At 40.0% G+C, this 25,678-nt stretch overlaps 1 protein-coding gene and 2 long non-coding RNA genes across 3 annotated transcripts; all 3 read right to left on the minus strand.

Annotated features, from left to right (window-relative positions):
* Positions 1-12,046: 12,046 nt before the first annotated feature.
* Positions 12,047-22,599, minus strand: LOC131325267 (uncharacterized). The gene is made up of 3 exons (XR_009199632.1): positions 21,885-22,599; positions 13,075-14,269; positions 12,047-12,541 (listed from the first exon to the last, which is right to left on the minus strand). It is a non-coding gene; the product is annotated as an uncharacterized LOC131325267 (long non-coding RNA).
* LOC131325264 (uncharacterized) lies at positions 16,352-17,173 on the minus strand. Its single transcript, XM_058357420.1, has 2 exons — positions 16,741-17,173; positions 16,352-16,561 (listed from the first exon to the last, which is right to left on the minus strand). The coding sequence occupies exons 1-2, from the start codon at positions 17,093-17,095 to the stop codon at positions 16,533-16,535; spliced, it is 384 nt and encodes a 127-aa protein (XP_058213403.1). The 5' UTR covers positions 17,096-17,173; the 3' UTR covers positions 16,352-16,532.
* On the minus strand, positions 17,954-18,832 carry LOC131325266 (uncharacterized). The gene is made up of 2 exons (XR_009199631.1): positions 18,373-18,832; positions 17,954-18,250 (listed from the first exon to the last, which is right to left on the minus strand). It is a non-coding gene; the product is annotated as an uncharacterized LOC131325266 (long non-coding RNA).
* Positions 22,600-25,678: the final 3,079 nt, after the last annotated feature.

The following is a 25,678-nucleotide window of genomic DNA, read 5'->3' on the forward strand; positions in this document are numbered from 1 at the left end:
ACAATAAAAAAAACTCTAAATTCTTCATTTTTTTATCAAAAATAATTTTTTTTGTAATTTATGACAAAATAGTTTTTTCCGAGTAGTTAAAAAACAATAGTTATTCACAAATATTACCCTTTTGATCAAATCAGTTCCTCCAATGGATAAAAAATCATCTTGATTCAAAATACTAAATGAGAGTTAATAGTTTTTTATTGTTCCTTTTCTATTAGAAATGGTGGATTTGTCAATACAAGTCACTTTTGGCTTATTTCATCACATGTTTGGACAAATTATTATTGGTTGGGATTGGGGGATTTGGTGAAATGCACATTGAAATCACATGAAATTTGTTGTTATTTCTCACACAGAAGAGGAATATCCGTCATTAAAAAAAACTTGAGAGATATTAATGAAATCTACCTTCAATTTTTATTTTATTTTATTTAAACTGACCCACTCCACTTCATTATTACTACTACTATCCATCCTGGATGGTTGGGTGGACTATTTTTGTGGGGACACGCTCCCTCCCTATTCTATTACTTACCACTTTATATGAGAGATTGTTCAGGGAGTGTTCATTTTTCATTTTTTTGCACTCCTCAAATTACTAATCACACTTCTTAATTAGTAACTTGGGGAGTGAATCAATTTTCTAGATTAAAATGAGGTGATTTCGGATTAATGTATGATGGTGGTGGAGCTCGTAGCATCCCGTGACTGTACTCTAAAAGCATCAAATAATTTTGCTACTTTTATATTCCTCCTACCTTTGAACGGTTTTTTTTTTTTTTTTATCATCACCTTTGAACGGTTACAATTGGCCCAAACGGCTTTTTTTTTTTTCAAGCCTATAAATCTGAAAGTGTAGAGAAAAAAAATTACACCAGTTTCTTCCCTTCTCCACAAATTCCCCAAAAAAATAAAAAATTAGTGTAGTTGAAAATAATTAGGACGAAAGTTAAAAATAAAAGATTGTTTTTTTCATTTTTTAAAATTCCTCATTTGGCAGGCATTTAATTAATATTATTTTTTAATGAAAGTAGTAATTGAATTAATTTAGGAGAAAATAGGGTGGATGAAAAGTTAGTTAACTATAGGACTCTTTGCAGGGCCAGTCCAAGAGTTTTTAGTGCTCAAGGCCTAATAAAAAAAAAGTGTGCCCTTAAAGAGTTAATACTTAAAAAAATTTATAGCAACAATCACAATACAAGAAAATCAAACTAATATAAAGTTCTACTAATCATTACATACGAACACAACATACAAAGTCTCCAAATTGGCAAATACGTATTATCTCAAGAACGCATGTGTATCACTTGAATATTACTCATGTTGCATTTGTAGAAGCACTAAAAGTATCAATTGGGCATTTTTTTTTATTCTATTGCGCTTAAAAAGAGTCATATTCAAACCCAAGTAGTAATAATATTGGCGTGCCCCTAAAATTTGAAATTTTTGGGATGCCCAAGGCCCAGCCTTTTGGGCCTTATGCTTGGGCCAGCCCTGACTCTTTGGTTCTATTAGAGCATGTCAAAGCTAAGATGGACAAGTTAACGGTAATTTTTGACATCAACTTTCAATCCAACCCATCTACCTTCACTCATGCCAAAACTGATATGACTTTGATATCTCTCACTCCCATGCCTATTTTGACATCTTCCTCTCTACATGCCAAATTCAAAACTACCTTTGGAAGTTCAAAAAAAATTCTGCCATTTGAGGATTTTTTTTTTTTCCCTTTTAAGTTTGAGCTCTATTTTTTTGACACAAAAGGGTTGGAGAGAGAGAACTTGATGTCAAATTGGAAATATCAAAATGCCACATAAGCCTTCAAAAAAAATTGGCATCAACAATTTGACATCTCCAACAGAAGATGTCAAAGTTTAGGTAGACAAATTAACGGTCATTTTTGACATCAACTCACCTTCCAACTCATATGTCTTCCCTCTTGCCAAAGCTGACATGGCTTTGGCATGAACCTCCCCACCTGCCAAAATTGGTAGCTTCCTCTCCCTCTGCCAAATTTCAAAAATAACCGTGAGAAGTTTAAAAACTTCCGTTGAAAAGTAAAGAGCAACTGTTGTGAAGTTCAAACCTTTGGCAAAAGGGTTGGAGAGGAGCCTCTAATGTCAAATAGGAGATGCCAAAATGCCACATATGCCTTAAAAAAAATTTGACATCTCCGATTTGAAGTCAAGTGTTGGAGATGCTATAGAAGTCACCATTGGAGAGCGGAGAATCCTATTATTCATCCAACTAACTTTTAACCACTTTTTTTCATACTATAATAACTATCCATCTCATAATTTTCCATCCCACCATTGGACTTGTTCTTAAATGCTATCAATTTCTTTAAGATCAGAGAGCTTTGCTTCAACTTTAATTAGGCTCTTGGCAAGCGGGTGGCAGAATTGAGCCTTTAGTCGATGTGCGCGTAAGCTGGTCCAGACATCTATATATTATAAAAAAAAAGGGGTATAATTCATTGGATTGATGTGGAGCCCACTTTAAGATACTCCACTCCACATTGGGGCTAGCCAGCAACTAAATTAAACACATTTTTTTAGTACCACTTGATTTTCTTTCGATCTTCTACAATAATACTTCATCTGTCCCGATTTATTTGTCCTCTTTTTGACTTATACATGTCTCAAATTGATTGTTCAATTTCAAAATCAATGGCTCAAATTATGTAACTTCTCAAATCAATGGATTTGATTTGGTTTCCTTAATAAATTGAAAATTCGAGATTGGACAAACAAATCGGGACGGAGGCAAGAGTGTAATTAAGCTTGTCTTCTATACTTTATTCCTCTTGAGTTCTTTTAACACTTCAATCAGTGAAGAGCAAGAGTGTAATGGCATGGCAAATGGAAAACGAGATTTGAGAAATTATCTTGCCCCTGAAATGCGGCAAGGAACAAATTGTGTTAACGTCTATAAATATATATTTTTTCGTACCTAAATGTTAGTCCATATTTGAAAGTCAATGAACAAATTGTGTCACTTTTACTCTTTTACCCTTATAATCAAATATTAATTTTACAAATCAAAAGCAATCTTGATGTTTGCCATTTATCATTTAAAAATTGGAATGCTCAATTTTGAGAGGGATGGGGAGTGGCTGCAAATTGAAAAACAAATTACTTTAAGTATTTGAAGGGTAAAATTGACAAGATAAATTATTCAAAGCAATTATGATGTCTCCAAAAAGAAGTTACTAACAAACATGGACGGAGGGAGAATATTTTTTGATAAACTGAGGATAATGTCCATTAATAGTACGGACTCCCGAAGCAATGCGGCAGATCACATCTTTTCAATTACGGTCTTTACAATAAGCACACAAGAAGATAAGAAAGACTCATATTTTTTTGTACTTTTTTACACATTTTCATACATATTCACACTTTTTATTATCAGCCCATTAGGCTAATTTTAGAATTTTCCTTTCAACTATAAGATCCATTGTTATGCAAGAGAATAAGTTATTCAATGCTCATAGAGTAACGTTATGTGGTGCTCTAAGCTCCCGTTCAGCTTAACTTTTAGCACTTTTGTCTTTATTCAAATTTTTTTCGTATTTGTTAATTTAATTTTTTTTACTTAAAAGTAGTTATTTTCCAAAATATTTGGGTAAAAGTAAATCTTTTTACTTTTTTGATTCCTCTCGTAGACGAATCAATAAATCACAAATATTTGGTACAAAATTAACAAATGCGAAAAAAAAATTTAGATAAGGACAAAACCAACTCTTTTTTTCTCTTAAAAGACAAGGGGAACGGGCACTAAGAATCTAAGATTGTGCTCCGTTGGTAACAGGGGGCCTGTTGTGCCCAATAATTTTTGTTCCCAAACCATTGAGGATAATTTGCAATAGTCCAACTATCGAAGCAATGATGTCGAATCCTTCAAATGATCCGATATCTACCTAATAAACAAAAAGGTGTGGCGACCACATAAACACAAGTTGAAATAAATGCTGAGATTCATTTGATCCAAGGGTTGATGTATGCTCTCCAATTCTCTTAAAAAAAACACCCACACTCTTACAAATATATTACAAAAATGCCATTGGTTCTTTTTACCCACTGCTCGGCATTTGGCGTTGGCATAAAAAAACAAAAATATATTACAAAAATATCTGTGCCTACTGCACTACTGGGGTGCGTAGTGCCATAGGCACGGGTAGAGATGGCAAATGGACAGCTCTGGGCGTGTTTGGGCAAGTTGAAACGGAGCATGGGTCAAATATGGGTCAAAAAGTAAAGGAGTTGAAACGGGTCGGGTCGAATATGGGTCAATCCAAACCCAAACCCGCCGACCAACCTGTTTTCCTTTTCTTTTTTTCTTTTTTAAAGAAGCTAGGGAAAGTCTTCAATATACACCCCTTTAAGATGTGTACCATATGCACCTATTGTGTGGTTCATATTGTGCCACCTCATAAAAAATTACTTGTAGGACCGGTTATTCATAACATTTTATTTCGTATCGTAACTTTTATACTAAAAATTCGTAACTTTTCAACAATATGATTCGTAACTTTTTAACAATAGATTCGTAACATTTTGGGATTCATAACATTTTGGTGTATTTTAATAAGGGTGCATATGATACACATCCAAATAAGAAATGTGTATTGTAGCACTTCCCAAAAAGAAACTTTAAAAGGCTAGGTGACTTTATTTTTTATTTTTTGTCTTTTTTCAATATTTTTGAAGCAATGAAGCAGTTTTCTTTGTGTGTATGTGTCTGTGAGAGAGAGAGAGAGAGAGAGAGAGAGAGAGGGGGGGGGGGGGATGGGATTGTTTTGGTTTAATAAGTTAGATGACTTTATTTTTTTGTCTTTTTCAATATTTTTGTCATTTATTTGCTTTGCATCAAGCTTATTATTTTGCTTCATACTAGACTCCATAATTTCTTTGAAAGAGGGAAAAAAAAAAAAAAGAAGTCAAAAGGCTGCATTTTTTACTTATTTTTCCCTTTTTAAAAAAAATTATGAGTTTCGATCAATTTTTTTTTTACTTTTTCGGCTCTCTCGTCGAGACAAACCAATAAATCATAAAATTTTGGCTCAAAACTAACAAATGCAATTTTTTTCAATAAAAATGAAAAAGATTGAAACCGTTTAATTTGATTAAAACATGTTTTTAAGATATTTGTCCCTAAATTTGACAGACTAAAAACAGAACAAATTGATCGAGTTCTTATCGATATCCGAATGAATTGATTTTTTAATAAGAGTTCTTAAAAATATGTTTTAAAAACAACTCCGATTATTAGCGTATTTGGGTCAAATTTTGTGTTTAAAACTGTGTTCGATTATTCAAGTAATTAATTAACTTGCTTGTGGTTTTCCCGGGCTGCGTCTCTGACCAACAGCTAGTCGCATCCATAGCCCTACAGCTCAGAGCTGTAGCCCTACCGCCTTCACTAGCAGTCCTTTCCTAACTTCTCTCGGCGACATCCAACATGCCTATTTTTGGAACTCCTCGGTATCTCTCATACTTAACATATGAGCCAAAATTCCAACACTCTCAGTAACATGACAAAGAAAGTTGACAAAAAGTCACAAATTATAAAAAGGTAAAATGGTAAAATTAACACAAAATCACTGTAACTATGATCTTTTCTTAAAATTCTCTAACTTTTCCTCTCCCTTCTCTCCGAACTCTTTCTCTCTCAGGACCAATTTTTTAAAGCTGCCGCCTGGGGGGGGAGGCGTCCACTTTCCCTCCTCCCCCCAGGCTTCCTCCTCATTTCTCCTTTTTCTCCTAACTTTCCCTTCTTCTCCTTTCCCTTCTCTACCTCCCCTCCACCCTACTTCCGTTCGTTCTGGTTTCGACAGCGACGTTGCTAGGTACGTTGTGTTTTCTCCTAACGGCTGTCTTTCCTCTTCTGTCCAGTCAGGCTCCCATTGGCTCTCATTGTTGGATGGCGCCGGGTTGTGCTTAAACGGCATTTGTGGGGCCGCAGCGGAAGGCGATCGGGTTCTGGATCTGTCACGGATGCTATTGCTATTGGCGATGGCGTTTTCGGTGGTGATCTGGTGGTTTTGGGGCGACTGGTGGTAGTGGGAGTGATTAGGGGTTTTGTTTTGTTTTGTTTTGTTTTGCTTTGTTTTTGTTTTTTGGTTTACAGGTGGTGGCTGTTGTGGCGCTGATGTTGGTGGTGATTCGTTTTTGGGGAGTCTTGTTGGAAGTGATGATGAGTCGAAGTATAGGGATTGGCGGTGTTAGGGGTTGGGGTCTACATCAGTGGCTACAGGAGGCATGTTTTGAGGTTATGTTGGTGTAGGGTGGTGTTAGTGGCTGTGGGTGTGTTGGGGTGGGGCGGCCTGTGGTGGGGTGGTCGGGCCATTGTTCCCCAGGCTCTGGGGACGGTGGTGGCAGCAGCCTGTCTCTTTCTAAGTGGTCGAGGTTGATGGTGGGTAGGGTTGCTGTTTAGGTTGGCCCTTGTTGTCTATAGATTGGTTTCCAGCTAGACCTATGTTATTTATGGGTTATGCCTTTTAATTTTTGGGTTAGAGTTTCAGTGTTTTGAACTTAATTGTTGTATTTGGATTTTGGGTTTTTTGTGGACTTTATTGTTATATTTATACCTATTTAAACCTCTTTGGTGATCTGGGCTTGGCCCTTTGGGTGCTCCGTTGGTTTATTGCCAACTTGAGCTTTGCGTTGTAATCGTTTTTTCGTATCAATAAATTTTTTTGCTTCGCTGCTCAAAATAAAAACTATGATATTTTCTTAAATTACGTGAAGTCAAAATAGGTGCAACAAATTGGGACGGAGGAAATACAATCAATAGATATACAAGTTTTAAGTTCAAACAAGATTTGCATGAGTAGAGTATGATCAAATGATCAAACCAAGGCAAATAATGCAAGTGGGGACTAAGCAAGATATTGAACTTGAAGTCGCGTCGGCCGAACACACTTCAAATTAAACATCCAAGCTCAGTAACCCAACAGGATTGATCAAGAACTTAAAGAGAGAATATAAGACGTCGGCAATTAGGTGAACCAGTGAAAACTCAAAGGAGGCTAAATAATGGACTCAACATACGAGCCCTTCAAAATCAAGAGAATCAGAATAAGATAGATTATCCATGACCTTCCTATGGCTCCACAGAATCACAAGTCAAGCAAAAGGATTTTCTTTTTTTCCGGCGAAGGAGATATATTGCAAACGTAAAAGGTGACGCAATGTTTGAGTTTATCAGAGATCAACACCAAGGGGCTTTACTCATTCTACTAAACCCGATACTCTTGCTTTAAAATTCATATTCATGAAACACTAAAAGTTAGTATTCAAGTGTCTGTACTTTATTAACCCCGCTCATCAACTACTCCACTTATCAATATTTCAAATAAGAGAGAAATCCATATCATCAAATCAAATATATAAAGAATGTAGATGTGCTCTTCACAAAAACACCACAATTCATCAATATTTACCTATGAAAAAAAGTGCAAGTTAAAATGATATGCGCTAATAGAAAGACGAACAATTGACTAAAATTTGAAATCAAGTGGGGCTTGTTCTATCTCCAATTAAAGCTAACGTATATCAATGCTGCAAAAATCCCAGCAACAAACACAAAACCGAATTATAAAACATAGCCCTTCAACATGAGTAAAAAGACAGGATTTTGTACATTTCTTACGGTTCCCCTTTAGCACACTATAAAAGCCATTTCTAAACTCTCTGAAATCATGAGATGATGTTGAAACATTGTTCAATAAATCACAAAGGTAGATTACTTCTTTCCCTTTCGCCATGAAATATAATCCTAAAGAGTTAACCATTTTCCGGTGGCACAATACTCCTAGGGCCCGATTGGATGACGTATAAGTTTTGGGTGTACTCCCTCCGTCCCAAAATGTTTGTCCGGTCCGCAAAACGGAATGTTAAAAATAATACAATTTTTGCAAGAAAAAATCAAAAAAATTTTAACAACTTACTAGATATTAATGAGTATTTTTAATTTGTGAAAAAAGTTCGAATTTTTTCTTGAAAAAATTGTATTATTTTTATCACTCCGTTTTGCGGACCGGACAATCATTTTGGGACGGAGGGAGTATTATTTATAAAGGGGGATAAGATAGTAAGGGGTATTAGTTAATTAAGAAGGGATAACCCACATTAATGTGACATTTATGGAGGGGGGATAAAATAATACTTGATTTGGATGAAAGATAAATTGGAGGTATAAGGAAGGGTATATGATGTAAAAAGCTGTTAAATGACTCATTTGCCCTTATGTAGTATGAAATTAGGTTATTCATTATATAATAACAAAATTCAATAAAATTAATTACTTTTCACAATTTAAGGAACAATAATTTAGTTTACAAATAAAAATAAATAATTTAATATTTATAAATAATAAAAAATCAATTTCAATTGTATTTAATTCAATTTGTGGTTTGTTTAATATGAAAATGTTAAGTTGAATTAATTTTTTGTTATAAGTTATTTTATTTGTCAATTATTAGTATTATTTTTTCATAATTAAGCAATACTCCCACATGCACCAAATCATTTTTCTCTTCTTTGTTTTTATACATGGTCACAAGACTCACACATGCACCGAATCATCTTTCCTTCTCTTCTTTGTTTTTATCGCCTTTTAAAAGAGAGAGAGAGAGAGAGAGAGAGAGAGAGAGAGAGAAGAAGAAGAAGAAGAAGAAGAAGAAGAAGAAAAAGAAGAAGAAGCTGCTGCTGCTCTCCGATCATGGTGACCTCTCTCTCTCTCTCTCTCTCTCTCTCTCTCTCTCTCTCTCTCTCTCTCCAATCTGTTGTTGATGTTCATCTTCTTCTTGTTGTTTCTGTTCTCTGTTTATCTCTCTGAAATTTAGGGTTTGAAATTCAAAATTGGGGGTTTGTGGTGGTTCTGATGGTTTGTGTGTGTGTTTTTGTGTAGGTGTTGTGGTGATCTCCTCTTCTTTCTTTTTCTTCTCTTTCTTTTTTTTTTTTTTGATTAGCTTCTACTTCTTCTTCTCTGTCAACAGAGAAAGAGAGCCGTTGGGGAGGGGGATGAGGAGGGGTGTTTTGGTCAAAAAGCAGGTGTATTAGGCCGGCTAAATTATGGAGAGCTCAAGAGGTGGCAATAATTTAGCACTCCATTCACCGGATTGAGGTGTATACACGAAGAAGGGGGAGAGTCCAATACAAGTAGAAATTGGATTGTCAAAGCAAGCTAAATCAGTCTCATCATCCTTTATTCGAGTGTATTGTGGAATACACCCAGTTAAAACAACATCCAATCGAGCCCCTAGTAGATTGAATCAACCTCTAAACCCATCAACTTAAAACATACAAATGTCATTGCAATACTAGTACTAGTCATATTAAGGCTTTTTCTTTATATCAAAATATACTAGAACATAGACAAATAATTAGTTCTCATGCAACATGATAAATTGCATTTTTAAGAAACTAGTAGAAAACCCTACCTCAAGACAAGAACACCTCCAATATAATAAAATCCCAGAATATGGCCGATCGTGATTTCGCTAGGATCAATGCGTAGCCCTCTGTCTGTAGATCAATTTTTCCTCTTGCCTTGTCGCAAGATTTGCGGGTCTTAACCTTCGATTTTTGGGTTGAAGCACAAGAGTTTGTAGTGTGAGAGAGAGAGGGAGAGATGAGAGAGAAAAAGAAACTCAGGAACAAACAACCCCTTTGGATGATGAGAAATAGGCATGTGCAAAAAACTCGTGGACCCGAACCGACCCGTAGGGATGCGGACGGTTCTGATAACGAATTCAGATGGCCCTTCGGTTTCCTGGCTGCAAAATATTTGGTTTTTGGTTCGGCCTTCGGATGCAAGGAATCGCTACCCATCGAACCCAAACCGTCCGATTAAAAGGGCTATCAACACCATACACATGGCATGATCCCAACGGATGTACATTGTACACCTTATCTCCGCCCCATGACTTTTCATATTCTTGCAGAGAGCAACGTGATATTTGCAGAGTTCTCTTTTCAAAGTTATGTTTCTCTCCCACTCTCACACGTCTTCAAATTTCCCCCCTCTCTCTACCTCTCACAGGATTTCTCCCTCTCTCTCCGCCCACGTACACACCCTCAATGATTCATCCACTCCAGATCTCGAATGTCACCGCACACTCCACCGTGAGCCGCTGCACACCATCCATGCATCCACCTCTCTCTCTCACGTTCTCCCACTCGCACACCATTGGCCATCCACCGGCAGATGAAAGTTGAAGGGGAAGATCAAAGTTGAAGCCATCATACGGAACAAAGAGTTTTGATTTATCTGTCATTGTATAGTCAGCTCTTGCTCTCTCTCTCTCGTTTTTTTTTTTTTTTTTTTGGGTTTTCGTAAGATCTGATTGTGCTGTGACCAACCCGACGGGCCCGACCGACCCGAAAGAAGTACTCGATTTTGCGGACGGGTTTGCCATGTACACGGTTTGGGTAAGCCCGACCCGTTCTCACCCCTAGTGAAAGAGTGAGATAAGAAATGGAAGTCCTTTCTCACAAAATCTTACCATTTTTAGTGATATTGGGTGAGAAAAGAGAGAAGCCAATCAAAATATTTTTTATTTTTATACTTCTCTCTAATTTTCACCAAAATAGTCAATCCAAACGAGCGATTTGGCTAGAAACCAAAACACTTTCTTTTCTTTTCTCTTGAAATCATAGTTATTGATACCGTTCCGTACCGGCCGGTACGTACCGTTTTGACGAAGAACCGGTACCCTAACCCCCCAATTTCGTTCCGGTCCCAATACCGGTCGGTACCGCTTTTCGGGAAATACCGGCCGGTATCGAGATACCGAAAATTTCGGCCGAAATTTTGGAGTTTTTTTTTTTTTTTTTACACTACATTTTTTTTTCCTGGTTCCAAAAAAAAAAAAAACTTTTTCAGGCCCAAAAACGTTTTTAAAAATTTCTGGTCCCAAAAAAACAAAAAAAAAAAAAACGTTTTAAAATGTTTTTAGCAAAACATGGGCTTAACCATAGTACGTGCGCGAGGCTTAGATCCCGGATTTGCGCCCCCCCTGCGCACGATTAACCCGTGACGCGCACCCGGTTAATTGGTTTCAGAATCAGTTTTTCCAAATTGCCTTCGGCCACGGCACATTTTCCCGAGCGCGCGAGACCTCTTATTGGGTTCTCATTCACAAGTTCACTAGTGTGCAAAGTCATTTAAAGTGAAAAAGAGTTTTGTAACTAAGCAATGTGGGACTAGAGAATCTCTAGTAGAGATATTTTATGATAAATTGTATGATATGGGGAATTTTTTTGAATTATAATTATATATAATTATTATATATATTGTAGTTGCGGTAAATCCGAAACGGTACCCGGTACCTGACCAGTACCGGTACGTACCGTACTATTAAAAAAACCGATACCCTGTCCGAAACGGTATTCAGAACTATGCTTGAAATCACTCCATCCTTCCAAAGGGGCCGGAAGTGAAAAAGAAGAACGTGGTTCTCTAATGTTTTAAGCCTTCAGGGTAGAAATTGCAATAGACCCCTTTAAGTAATTAGTTATCATTTCATCTCCCACAAGTTACACATACTATTACACTGAGGCCCCCAAAACTACTAAATTAACCAAATAATCAATTATAAAGGTTTCTAACAAGTTCTAGTATGCACACGAGTCCCGACACATCCAGTCCATGACCCACAAACTCGGGCCCGATCAACTACTTACACATGTATATGCACGTACATACATAAAAAGAATCCATGGCCTTTTCTTTATTATAATAATACGTAATAACAATACCAAATAAAATAAAATAAAAATGAGCACAGGTCACTACAGTTTGGTTACTTGATTATGAACACAAATTGTAAAAGTCAGACTAAGCAGGTGTGAAAACATTTTTAAAAGATGTTCGTAAAAGCTTAGTGCAAAAACTGCAAGTCACTTGATAAAGAGCCATCATAATCAAATTTTCGCATACCTAGTTACCTGTATGAGAGAAACCTCAAAGATCTTAATGAATTTTTTGCTCCACATCTCATGAATCAGCAAATTCGAGCTTGAAAAATGAGATCAAAAGTGAGGTAGCTAACTCACTATCACAACAATGTGTTCTATGTCTCAAGAGTCTGAATTCTGGTTTTTCTCAACAATCTGTTGACATTGTTTCTGCCAACTATCAGATCAAATGAAAGATTATTCGTTAGTGTAATTTCAAAGCCTAATTCTGTACACATTGAGTTCTTTTAATAAACAATCAATCGCTTTAGAAGAACTAAAAAAGGCGAGGAAAAAAAGTTTTGAAAAAGAAAGAAGAGAAAAGGTCCATTGTGGCTCTTTTAAATCCCATTTACTCGGTTAATATCTGTTTCTAGTCGATTCTTGATGTGGAGCTGTTCTTCCACTGTCTTAATGCTGATCGAAAAAGGAGAAAAAGGTGTGTACCTTTCTATCACTATGCTAGTAGCAGCTCCACTAAAGGCCTTGGAGTGGGGAGTGAAGCTCCATGGTGAATGTTACAAGCACCCCACCGGTTGTGAAAATTGTCAAAAAGAGACCCAAGCCTCTTCTTGAAACTGAAAAACAAAAAAATCATTATACTACATCCTTGCAGGTTTGGAGATGTAACTACAACAAAGAAGAAAAAGATCAAAAAAACATAGTCGACAAACCACCATCAGATTTATTTAGCTAACAAATCAGACACCAAGATAAACTTTGATTATATACATGAACTATTTTAATCCATAAAATAGATTATGTAACTTCCAGATAATACCATCTGAAAATGTATGTTTATCAACATATTCTACAGCCACGTTCCAAATAATAAAAACACCTATTTCATCATTTCTTTTGGCATGCCCATAAGTACAATAACCTCCTAATGGGGTAACATTTTGAGGCCCTAAAATACATGCTTACAGCAAGCAGTCAGAAATGGTACGAACTTTAGGTCGGGCATGAACTTGCAACAACATTTATGCCAAATTCCAGAGCACATGCTTGTCCAAGTGGAAATAAATACTGTAATAGGAAAGCAAGGACATATTCATGGAAAACGTTACCCAAGGAGATCAAAAATTTATTTCTTTGCTAATATGCAAACCTGCAAGAAGAGGATATTGACTCCAAACGATTAGTCTTTATACCTCTTCTCTCTTCATTCACCTCCAATTTCGATCCGGAAACAACTTCTCTGTTTCTGCTCCAATTTCACATTTTAGTTGAAAGAAAAATTAGAGCAATAAAGAGTAGATAGATAAATCTAAGACAAATAAAAAGCATTCCATACCATAAACATGGAATCAAAAAGCTATCTGTAAAAACTTCACACTTTCGCACATGATGCACAAAGAGAAGATAGATTGATTACTTGGATAAATTGGATTCCAAGACTGATTGGAACTGAATTAGTATTGTATTTGGAGTTAAAAACCTGAAAAAATCCCTACAGCTTGGACTATGGCCGGCATCTTTCACCGATTAACTGGTTTTCATGGATGGATGACCAAAAGAAATTTTTTAGTATTTCTGAACTAAAAATTTGTTTCTTTCATGGATGTAGAAAGGGGTAACAACAGAGACCTTGTGAGCATCTTCAAGCTGCCAATCTCAGGAGGAATTGGCCCTACGCCATTCGCAAAGCCCCCAATACAGACTGTTGATAGAAAGCATAACAAAACCAATAAAAATTTTGCAATTTTGGTTGTGCCGGTGAAATATGAAATCTACTTTACAAAAACAAAATAGAGTAAATAATTGCACAAGTCATCATTTCCTTTGGGAATCTTTAACAAGGAAGAATGAAGAGAAATTATAGGAAGTGTAAAACTTATCATATTAAGAAGCCGAAGAGCAGGTTTATAGAAACTAGCCCATTGCATCTGCACAGGTACAATGCTGACCACTTCTGTAGATGTGATATAAGTAAAATAGAAACTAGCCCATTGCATTTGCGCATGTACAATGCTGACCACCTCCTGGAAGAAGAGGTCCTTCCGAGCATTTACATGAAATCACAAATTTGGGCAGTTTGGCAACCAAGATACTGGAACAATAGTAATGCCAGCGTAACTTAAGGAGGAAGGCAATGATGCCCGTCATAGCAAATTATTTATCTCCGAAATTTCAGTGAGAGAAAAATCTTGATGTAAAGAGGTTAAAGATTGAAGTCATGGCCACTCAACAGCGACCAACATGAGTAAGCTTACAATGGCAACGTAATAACCATTATGGTAGCAAGTTTATGCACCAACCCATTTACTACCAGGAAATCTCTTTTGTAAGACCTTTGTGCAGTCCTGCAAAGGAAAAGGAAAATCATGTTACAGACTGCATCATCCATAGATGAAGCGCACATAGAGATAGCACAAGCCTTACGAAAATAATGAGAAAAGCCAACATGCTATTGTTTCTTAGTTTGCCAGCTGAAAAAAAAAGACCATAACTACCAATGGGCTGCAACCCAGGTATAGACACTGTGTAGAAGAAGCAGGAAAATCGAAGAAAGCATTACATCACTACGATCTCGTACATATGAAAAGAATTAAAATCCCTAAAAGTGAAAGCACGTCCTTGATAGCGTAGATTCAATTGCTTCCACTTCTCCAATCCTACTTCCTCACACTATATGAGTGACTATTCAGTATTCAGTATTTCCCTCCTTTCAAATGCTATACCATAACAAATAATGCCACCTCACACACTGGTCTAACCCCGAATAACTCCATATTCCCTCTCCAACAGCTGATCTACATAAAATTACTTACCCCACCAGAAAAAAATATTAAAAAAAAGATCTAGCCAAAACCCTGTGTGAAAACAGCAAGAAGAGAAGGGACCAAATGTCCTCCTTCCACAGCAGTGGACGAAAGAAACTGTAAACTTGTAAGGAAGAGAGAGACGTGGATTGGGAACCCAAATAATTAGGGTTATTTTTCTCATTATGTTAGAGTTATACTAGATTAAGAGAATAATTACACTGAGACCCTTAACTCCTAATCTAATTACACAAGGGTTCAATTACACGCTAATTAAATATACACTCATAACTTAACACTCCCCCTCAAGTTGGTGCGAAGATATCAGTCAAGCCCAACTTGAAGACAGCGGAGTGGAAACTCTTGCTACCAAGCCCTTTTGTGAATATGTCAGCTAATTGATCCTTCGATTTCACAAAAGGCATACATATCAACCCATCACTCAGCTTTTCCTTGATGAAGTGTCTGTCAATCTCTATGTGCTTTGTTTTGTCATGTTGAACAGGATTATGAGCAATGTTGATGGCAGCTTTATTGTCACAGTAGAGTTTCATAGGACCACTATCAGAAATTCCCAAATCACGTAACAAGGTTTGAAGCCACAAGAGCTCACAAACACCATGAGCCATAGCTCTATACTCTGCTTCTGCGCTTGATCTGGCAACCACTGATTGCTTCTTACTTCGCCAAGTAACCAAATTCCCTCCAAGGAAAGTACAATAGCCCGAAGTAGAGCGTCTATCATCCACAGATCCAGCCCAGTCAGCATCAATGAAAATCTCCAACCGCAGGTGACCATGATTAGAGAACATAATTCCTTTCCCTGGAGCTGGCTTGAGATACCTCAAGATACGATAAACTGCATCCAGATGTAGAGTACAAGGATCATGCATAAACTGACTAACAACACCAACTGCATAAGTAACATCCGGTCAAGTGTGAGCTAAGTATATCAATCGACCCATCAGTCGTTGATACCTCTCCTTATCAGTGTGCTCCCCCACATCTCCACTAAAATGATGATTCGCCTCAATAGAAGAATTCGCAGGTCTGCAACCCAACATACCTGTTTTTTTCCAAAAGATCAAGTATATACTTTCGTTGGGAGATAAAAATACCTCTGTCAGACCTCGCCACCTCCATCTCTAGAAAGTATCTCAATGATCCCAAATCCTTAATCTCAAACTCTTGAGCCAGATTAGACTTAAGATTAAGAATCTCATCCACATCATTGCCTGTCATTATTACATCATCAACATAGACAATAAGGACAGCAATCTAACTGGCAGCCCCCTTGATGAACATAAAATGATCTGCATGGCTCTGTTTGTATCCAAACCTCAACATAGCCTTCGAAAATCTGCCAAACTAAGCTCTAGGTGACTGCTTCAACCCATAGAGAGCCTTCTTCAACCTACAAACCTTTCCTTCAATCTCAAAGGAAGAAAAACCTGGAGGTATATCCATATACACCTCTTCCTCTAATTCACCATGAAGAAATGCATTCTTCACATCAAACTGTTGTAGGGGCCAATTCAAATTTGCAGCACAAGATAGTAGTGCTCGTACAGAGTTCATCTTTGCTACGGGAGCAAACGTCTCCTCATAATCAATACCATAGATTTGAGTAAAACCCTTGGCAACAAGTCTCGCCTTGTACCTCTCAACGGTACCATCAGCATTCTGCTTAATAGTGAAAATCCACTTGCATCCCACTGATTTCTTCCCTTCTGGAAGTGATACTAGCTCCCAAGTGCCATTCTTTTTCAAAGCTGTCATCTCCTCTACCATAGCTCCTTTCCACTTAGGTATCACCAGTGCATCCTGTCAATTCTGTGGACTAGATATAGAAGAAAGAGACGAAACAAAGGCATGGTACAAAAGAGATAAACGATCATAAGAAACAAACTGGGAGATAGGATGTAGGGCGCATGACCTGACACCTTTCCGAAGAGCAACAAGAAGATTATCAGAATCAATAAAAGGAGGTTCAATAGGAGAAGATTCATTACCAGATGAGTCGGCTGAGGAATCCAGAACTGGAGCAGGCAATTGTGATTGACAAAGTGGCATCACACAGGAGAGCTTTCCATTTTTTCGTCTAGTTCTAGTATAGACCTCCAAGTCAAGCATTTGCCATCGTTGTGATCTGTTCTCAATATCACCACCAATGTCATATGTTGCTCTTTCGGTAGATACTGGTTCCTCTTCAGATTTTTCCTTCTCTCCCTCACCATGATTAAAAAATAATTCCTCCCCCTGACCATGACTATAAACCTCCCTCATCTCTTCCTGCCTATGCTCCCCCTGAAGAGATGGAGCGGATGGAGAGTAAAAGGGCTCGGTTTCCCAAAAAGTGACATCCATGGAGACAAAAAATTTCCTAGAGGGAGGATCATAACACTTATAGCCATTTTGGGTAGGAGAGTACCCAATGAAAACACATTTACGGGCCTTAGAACCTAACTTGCCACCAGAGGGGTGAAGAGCGTGAACAAAATATACACAACCAAAAACTCTCGGAGGAAGAGTCGTAACATGAAAACTACCAGGAAGACACTCAATGGGAGTTTTGAAGTGAAGAACACTGGATGGCATACGGTTTATAAGGTAAGTTGCAGTCAAAATCGCTTCGCCCCATAAATATTTGGAAACATTCATGGTGAATAAAAGAGAGCGAGAAACCTCAGCAAGATGACGATTTTTGCGTTCAGCAATTCCATTTTGTTATGGAGTGTCAACACAAGTCGTCTGAAAAAGAATGTCATTTTCATCTAGAAAGGCCCTAAAAGTCCTATCGATGTACTCAGTGCCATTGTCACTACGGTGAATTTTTATATTCGCATCAAATTGGGTGCGCACCATTGCATGAAAAGATTTAAAACAAGAAAAAACTTCATTCTTTGATTTAAGTAAATACAGCCAAGTAACACGAGAATAACAGTCAATAAAAGTGACAAACCACCGAAAACCTTTAAGAGATGTAACAGGGGAAGGACCCCAAACATTAGAATGAATAACCATAAAAGGAGAGGCACTCCGTTTATTAATAGGTGCATAAAATGAACGTCTATGTTTTCCAAGCTCACAAGCTTCACAAAAAAAATGACTTCTAGAACAATGCTTAATTAAAGTAGGAAAAAGATTCTCTAAAATCCCAAAAGAGGGATGACCCAATCTACGGTGCCACTGATGTAATATAGAGAGAGCTGAACTCGTATCTGCTTGTAGAGCAAGACCACATGACATAGGTGAACGAGGTGCAGACTCCAAAAAATAGAGGCCATCCTGTGCTTTACCACTGCCAATCACTTTGCCCGTGTCCAGTTCCTGAAAAACACAATGAGTAGGAAAAAATGTCACTGAACAATTTGCAGAACGTGTAAGACTATTAACGGACAGAAGGTTAGTGGCAAAGTTTGGAATATGTAGAACTAAAGAGAGGGAAATAGAGGGAGAATAGCGAACGAAACCTTTCCCTGAAATAGTAGAGAATGATCCATCTGCTATCCTGACCTTATCCTTACCAGAACAAGTGGAGTAAGAATCAAATACAGAGGAACAACTTGTCATATGATCTGAAGCATCGGAATCTATATTCCAAGGAATAGCAGAAGAGGCAGTAAATGCACTAGCCGAAATACCTGTGTGAGCAAAATAGGATGAAGTGGGACTTGCTATAGAAGTAGGAGCTATAGTAGATGGAGAATCAGCCCGAGCCATTAGGTGCCGGAGAGCTTGCATTTCCTCCTGAGAAAAACCACTAACATGATCAGAAGACGCCTGAACCCCAGTACTGAACCCAGAATCAGGCAAGCTAGCAACCCATGTAGACTCCGAAACATGGGCCTAGGCCTGAGAACGCATGGGGCCACGACCTCGACTACCGTGTCCACCCCTTCGCTCACGAGAGGGACGGCCATGTAGCTTCCAACAGAAATCCCTGGTATGGCCGGTGTTGTGACAATGATCACATCGGAGTGACTCTTGATTAATAGGCCCACTGCTAGCACCAGACTGTGCTTTACCACTCTGTGGAACAAGCCCAACCTGAGGAATGGCAACCAAGGCAAAACGCTCAGGAGTAGGAATGTCCAACATAGCACCCCTCCTACTCTCCTCCTGCTGAACAATGGCATAGGCCTCTCCCAACGACGAAAACGAAATACGACCTAACACCTGCACGCGAATCGGATCATATTCTATATCAAGTCTAGCCAAAAAATCATAGACACGTTCCTTCTCCAATCGCTTTAACCAAGTAGCAGTATCAACAGCACAAACAGCCTGAAATCCCTGATAATAATCAAATTTCTGTCCCGCTCCATTCAAGTCAGCAAAATACACAGCAACGAAACGATGATTTTGTTCCAATGTACGGAGCCTCTTCCTCAATTCAAAATACTGTGCATCATTACCCTGCTGAGAATAGGTTTGGGCTGCAGTAATCCAAATCTTATGTGGAGTATTAAGAAGCAGAAAAGTATGACAAATATCAGCCCTCATAGAATTAAACAACCAGGTCATAACTAACGATTTTTGAGATTTAAATTTCTTCAGTGCAATAGCCTCAATAGGTTGAGTAACAGAACCCTCAATAAATTCTGACATCCCTTTGGCCTCAATAGCCAAAGTAAAAGTGCAAGACCAAATCAAATAGTTGGTACCATCCAACTTAATATGGCAAATATCCAGAGAAAAATTATCTAGAGTCCCTACACGACTCAATTCATCATTTGTACTAGCGGAAGCTTTTTGTTTTTCCTCCGACATTTTAATGAATAAATAGTAGAATGCTACCAAGACAAAATAAGCCAAACACAGTCTCCAATTTCTCCAATAGAGTTTCAAGGACCTATGAAAACCAGAATTTCCACAACTGAACAATACCAAACACAAAAAAAACAGATCCTAACAGTTCAAAAATACCTCAAACAGTGCCGAAAAAACCTTGGATGTATTGACCTAGTTTCAATCGAGAACAATCAGATCATACCCAGTCCTTTTTGAGTGAAAACCGAGGGTTGCTGGAGTGAAAGCAAGGATCCCTGAAGGTTGGAAAGTGCTTTGAGGTGGCTGTCGGTGGTCAGCAAGTGCTCTAAAAGAACTGTTGGCAGTTGTCCGGTGTTGTACGAGGTTTTTCGGTAGTAGGCGATGGCTGGAGGAGAGTGCGGGGTTGACTTACTTCGAACGTTAAGACTGAAACATAGAAAGAAGAGCCAACGAGTTGTACGGTGTCGGAAAAAAAAAAGATCGTCAGAGGACGTACAGCGTCAAACGCGAGTTGTACGGCGTCGGAAATCCACAAGGATCAACGGGTGCAAGCGAATAGAGTGATCGATGTTGATTGATGAAAGCCGACCAGTCAATGACGATGAACGAGGATGAACGGAACAGTCCCTAGGTTTATCGTCTTGCTCTGATACCATGTAAACTTGTAAGGAAGAGAGAGACGTGGATTGGGAACCCAAATAATTAGGGTTATTTTTCTCATTACGTTAGAGTTATACTAGATTAAGAGAATAATTACACTAAGACCCTTAACTCCTAATCTAATTACACAAGGGTTCAATTACACGCTAATTACATATACACTCATAACTTAACAGAAACTAACCTACATGCCTTGTCCACACCAGACATACATCCACACAAGAACAAGAACACTTGGTTCAGAGCCAGCAGTTGATAGCTCCTCCTACACCATAAAATGAGATGGATCTGTTCTCAGCTTCTGCAATCCATCTTAGCTACCAGCGAATCGAGACAGGAGTGAACGGTGGAAATGAGAGAGAAGGCGAAGTAGGGTATTGTCGTCGAGGGAGGATGCAATGTGGAGAACTGGGTGGCTGCTGTATTGTAACGTGATGGCCCAGATGGGCTCCCACGAGGGGGTGTCACTGGTGCTTGGGCAATCAATGGGTTTTCACTTTGCTTCTTCAACACCGACATTAGAATTAAACTATTCTGCATCTCTATAGCCTGCTTCGGAGGAGGGTATATTTTCAGAAAAAAAATATTAAAGTTGCCTCTCTTCTCTCTTAACATCTTAACCTTTTAGATGAGTAAGCGATCAACATTGCAACAATGCCGATGAAGCACTTCCACAACACTTTCATCGGCCAATTAAGATCTCCTATATCACTTCAAGCTTTGTCCAATGCTAGCTCCATGCGAATGAAGTTCTTTCATCGTATTACCTCGTGCCAGTCAAGATATAGTATAGCACCATGCTATGGAATATCTAGCACGTCAAGATTCCCAAAAGACATGGGTGTGTTCAACGTGCTATCCTCATTATAGTTTGGGTTTGATCTGACGTTGCCCATACAAGTGATGGAATGGCCAACAGATGCTAGCCATGCACTAATAGCCCTCATAAGCCACTCACTCATATTGTTGAATTAGTGCTCATGACCAAAGACCAAAGAACATCCAATGGCGCTTCAAAAGCAATAAAACATAGGTAAGAAAACAAAAAACAACTGCTTCAAGTTATGCTTGTTGCATAACAATAGAATGTGACACTGCCTAGTCCTAATCAAAAGGAGATTAATGGTAAGAATCTTGTCCCAAATGGTAGACCAAACAAATAAACTCAGTTACAATGAGCGAAAGATTTAATCAGATCATTCCTGTAAACCCCAGTTAAGCAAAGAGTTACCATCACATGCCGTTCACAGTTCACACCCTAAACGAAAAAGAATAAAGAACTCTACTCTAAACTTCAAACTAATACACTTCAATCGTGTCCCAAGGTAGCCAAATCTTCTGCAGATATTGGCCCAACAATGATTTAGGGTTCCCTCATTTCTGTCCTTAATAAGTAGGGTTTGTTAAAAAAAAACCAAATGGCATTTGAAGCTGCTCATGCTTCCATACAAGACCAGTATGGTTCACAGCAAATAAAAGTTCAACACATTGAAGACCATATAAAAAAATGCATCTTTCGAAAGACCCAATGAGCTGCCCATGAAGATCACCGTATACTAGTACTATATTAAAGCTCGTAGTTGAAAAAAATTACTGTGCAGATTCCAAAGTAGATCAACTAAATGCTCAATAGATAAATATCGGTAAATTTACCAAAGTTGCAGGTGCAAATTGAGAAACCGAAAGCTATTCTGGACAGCACGCAGAAAGAACTACTTTATACCTTCACAACATCAAGGCATTGGCAGTCCATAGCTGCAATAGCAACCTGTTCGTACAAAAGTCCATTCTACAGAGAGGCAAAAAAAAAAAGAGGAAAACAACAATTACTATAAGGTTCTGGATAGCAAAATAAGGGGCTTGAAGAAGGCTGGAACTTGAGGTACCATTCCCCTCTCCGTTAAATCCTCCAATAGAAAACACAGTGAATACAATCTGAGCTAGACAGATAAGATTATACACTTCTGCAACAATGACAATTGGATACCTCCAGGCCCTATCTGCCTAAGAAATCAATTAACCAGTATTGTTCAACTTTAATTGACAAGAAGTTCACCCCAAGGATATGGAACCTACAAATAGCTAACAAAGCACAATAAAAGATGTAAACATTTATAAGATGGATGTGTATTCTGTGCACAACATCCTAAAATGAAATAAGAAAGTGTAAACTTTAAACACCAATAACATTTTGAATATTAGGGTAGGCTGTAGCTTCTATTTGAAAACAAAGATAGCAATAAGAAACGAGACAGCCTAGTCATGAGGCTCACACCATTAAAGGACTTGGAAGGGCTCAGGTGTACACAACCTCAGTAAATAATTCAAACCGAATATTAAAATTTAAAGGCACATTTATTTTTACTACTTTTATGACTATCATGCATTGGATATACCAAATTAAATACACTACAGATCTGAGTGAAAGCCAGACCTACACTAGGTCGAGTGTGGGAAAAATTCCTGTGTGGGCTTTGGTCCTGGACTCGGTAATCTAACCGGATCACCAGTAACCGAGGCCTCATATCAGCACGGTCTATAGGATCATACAGGTGGGCCAGTGTATATCCTTTCATTCACTCGCTCGGTGCCAAGCCTCCTGTTGACACTTCGGTTGATTACCGAAGTGTGCATTCTGTTATGATATCTAGAAAGGATGTAACATAGCAAGAGGGGACCAAGTGCGACACGTGGCGCAAAGGTTCATCGAGGCCAGGTTTGGCCATGTGCTTCGTAACTGCCTTATCCGGTGCGTCATCTGTGATATCACCCGAGGAGGTTACCCGAGCGTATCCTTCACGCGTTAGCTTGGAGCCTAAGTAAACCTAGGTCTATAAATATAAAGGGATACTCATCTTTGAGAGGTATGCCATCTTTCCCTAACCCTAGACCTAAAACATCTCTCCTTACATCTAACTTGATCGTCGAAGGGTCACTAGGCTATTCCAGCCTTAGTGACTTGTTGCAGGTTCAGAGGCGGAGGAACAGAGCAGCGGAAGAGGAATATTAACTCAGGTCAAGGTCCCTCCTAAATCGAACCCCTACAATTGGCGACTCTGCTAGGGAACTAGCCACCCTTTCAACTTTCACCTCCCCCTTTCTGCTCCGTTCACCATCCAGAATCAAACATGGTTGAGATCGACGAAGTCCATCACGGTGGTGCCGCCCACGGGCTCGGTTCCCTCATGGACCACAGCCTGGCTTCCGGCGGGGCAACCGCCCTTGGAAAGACCCATGTATCCATCGGAGTTGGCGCCGGAGCGTCAGCTCCGGACGCAAGCCCATCCTCCGAGCTCCACTCCTACATCCGCCATCTTGAGCAGAAAATCGACGACCTCACAACGGTCATGGACCGCGACAGACACGTCCGAGACGAGTTGGCGGAAATCAAGCACCTCCTCCAAATCTCCCCATCTCATTCCTCCGGGAGTCGCGGCTGAAGGAAAAACCGTCACACCCCCCCCCCCCCCCCCCAGTCACAAAGCCGGTCACCTGCTAGAGCACAGACCCCGCCCCTCAGTCAAGGATCGTATCGAGTCACCAAGGGCGGCGGACACTCGAGCCCCAAAAGACACATCGCACAGGGACCGTTCCCGCTCCCCTGTGCAACTTCGAAGGAGGCCATCGGCCTTTGATAGGCTCGGTGGTGGGAGCGTCTCTGCCTCCTCCACCCACTCGGTCCTAGTGGGCAGGACAGGCCGGGAATCTACCCCTAGCCTCACAAGGGCAGCCAGGGGGGATGACGGCCTTGTCGAGATCCAGACTCGGGGATACCGCGAGCGCCTGAAGGGCCCCCGACCTAGAAGTCCCATCGTCTCGCACCCCGGCGGCGCACACAGCAGGAGCCCGATCACCGAGCGCCTCGAGCCCTCCGCTCGGGACAGCTACCGCCATCACCGCCAAGAGCGTTTTTCTAGAAGATCGGTTAGTATTGTTCCAAAGAGAAAGGAACACGAACGATTGGACAAACTTGTCCCCAAGAAGCGTACAGCGACTGAGTGTCCAGACGGCCCCGACCGTTCGATCCGACCTCATCGCGACGCGCGACTTACACGACTCACGACCTCTCCCTTTACGAGAGAGATCGACTCGGTTACCCCTCCCAAAGGATTCACCCAACCCAAATTTGCCAAATATGACGGCAAGACCGAGGCGTACACTCATCTGGTTCAGTATAAAACTGTCATGTCTCTATTGCTTCGGAATGAACCCTCGGACGACACCTTTTTGTGCAAAGTGTTTCCTGCAAGCCTTGGCAACCTGGGCCTCACCTAGTTCAATCAACTCCCGGCTCGGTCAATCTCCTCGTTCGATTCCCTCTGTGATGCCTTCGTGGTCCGGTTCGTAACAAGCAACAAGCACGAGAAGGAGATCGATTCCCTCTTAGCCCTCCGCAAGAGGAGCGACGAAACGCTTCGGCAGTACGCCGGCCGTTATTGGGAATTATTCAATGAGATAGAGGGTTGCGACGGCGTCATCTCTGCCCGAGGATTCAAGCTCGGTGTCACCTCCCAGGACGAGCAAGTCTGCGACGACCTCGCTCGCCATAAGCCGAACTCTATGAAGGACCTTATGACTCGAATTGAGGGCTGGTGTCAGCTCATCGAATCCAAGGCAGAAAGAGGCATCGGGAAGCCCACGAGTTCAAAGACGTTAAACACCTCAGTATCCATACCGGCTCCCGCACCTGTCCCAACAACGAAGAAACAGGTCAACACAATCAAGCAGTCACCGAGGAGGGGACTGAAGCCAAGCGATTTCAACGCTGAAAAAACCGTCTTCACCATTCCCATCTACCGGATCATTGACCAAGTGAAGGACCAGCCCTTTTTCTCCTTCCCAAATCAAAAGCTAGGAACCGAGAATGGGAAAATCAAGAATCCCATCGTTCGATGCAGCTACCACAGCGAACAAGGTCACTCACCACAACATGCAAGCCCTTCAAGGCCTACTTGGAACAGCTTGTTGCGGGAGGCCACCTCGGCAACTTCATCGATCACGAGAAGACAACGGCTCGGGCACAACGGACCGAAACAAATACTGAGGAAGAGGTCCAGACAATCCACGTCATACACGGTCCCTTGAACCCCGAGGCCGCTCGCGTCATCCGGGCCGAGTTGAATGAAGCCTCCTCCTCCAAGCAAGTCATGTTAGTCGGTCCCGAACCAAAGCGCCCCAGAACCGATGACGGTTCCAAATGGACGATAATGTTTACCGAGAAGGATCTCGACCGCGTCCAACTTCCCCACAACGACGCCCTCGTGGTCACGCTACGCATCGGAACTTTCAACGTCCGTCGCGTCCTCGTAAACCAGGGCAGCTTGGCTGAAGTCATGTACTACTCTCTGTTCAAGGATCTGAAGATTCCCGACACCGACCTCCGCCCCTCCGAAGTTCCTCTTATCGGCTTCAACGGAGCTCCTGTCTGGCCTATCGGTATGATCACTCTTCCTGTCCGCGCCGGCTCGGTTACTCTTGAAATGGAATTTGTGGTAGTTGACGTCCTAGGCCCTTACA

This window comes from Rhododendron vialii, chromosome 5a (assembly GCF_030253575.1).
Source record: "Rhododendron vialii isolate Sample 1 chromosome 5a, ASM3025357v1".
Lineage (NCBI taxonomy): Eukaryota > Viridiplantae > Streptophyta > Magnoliopsida > Ericales > Ericaceae > Rhododendron > Rhododendron vialii.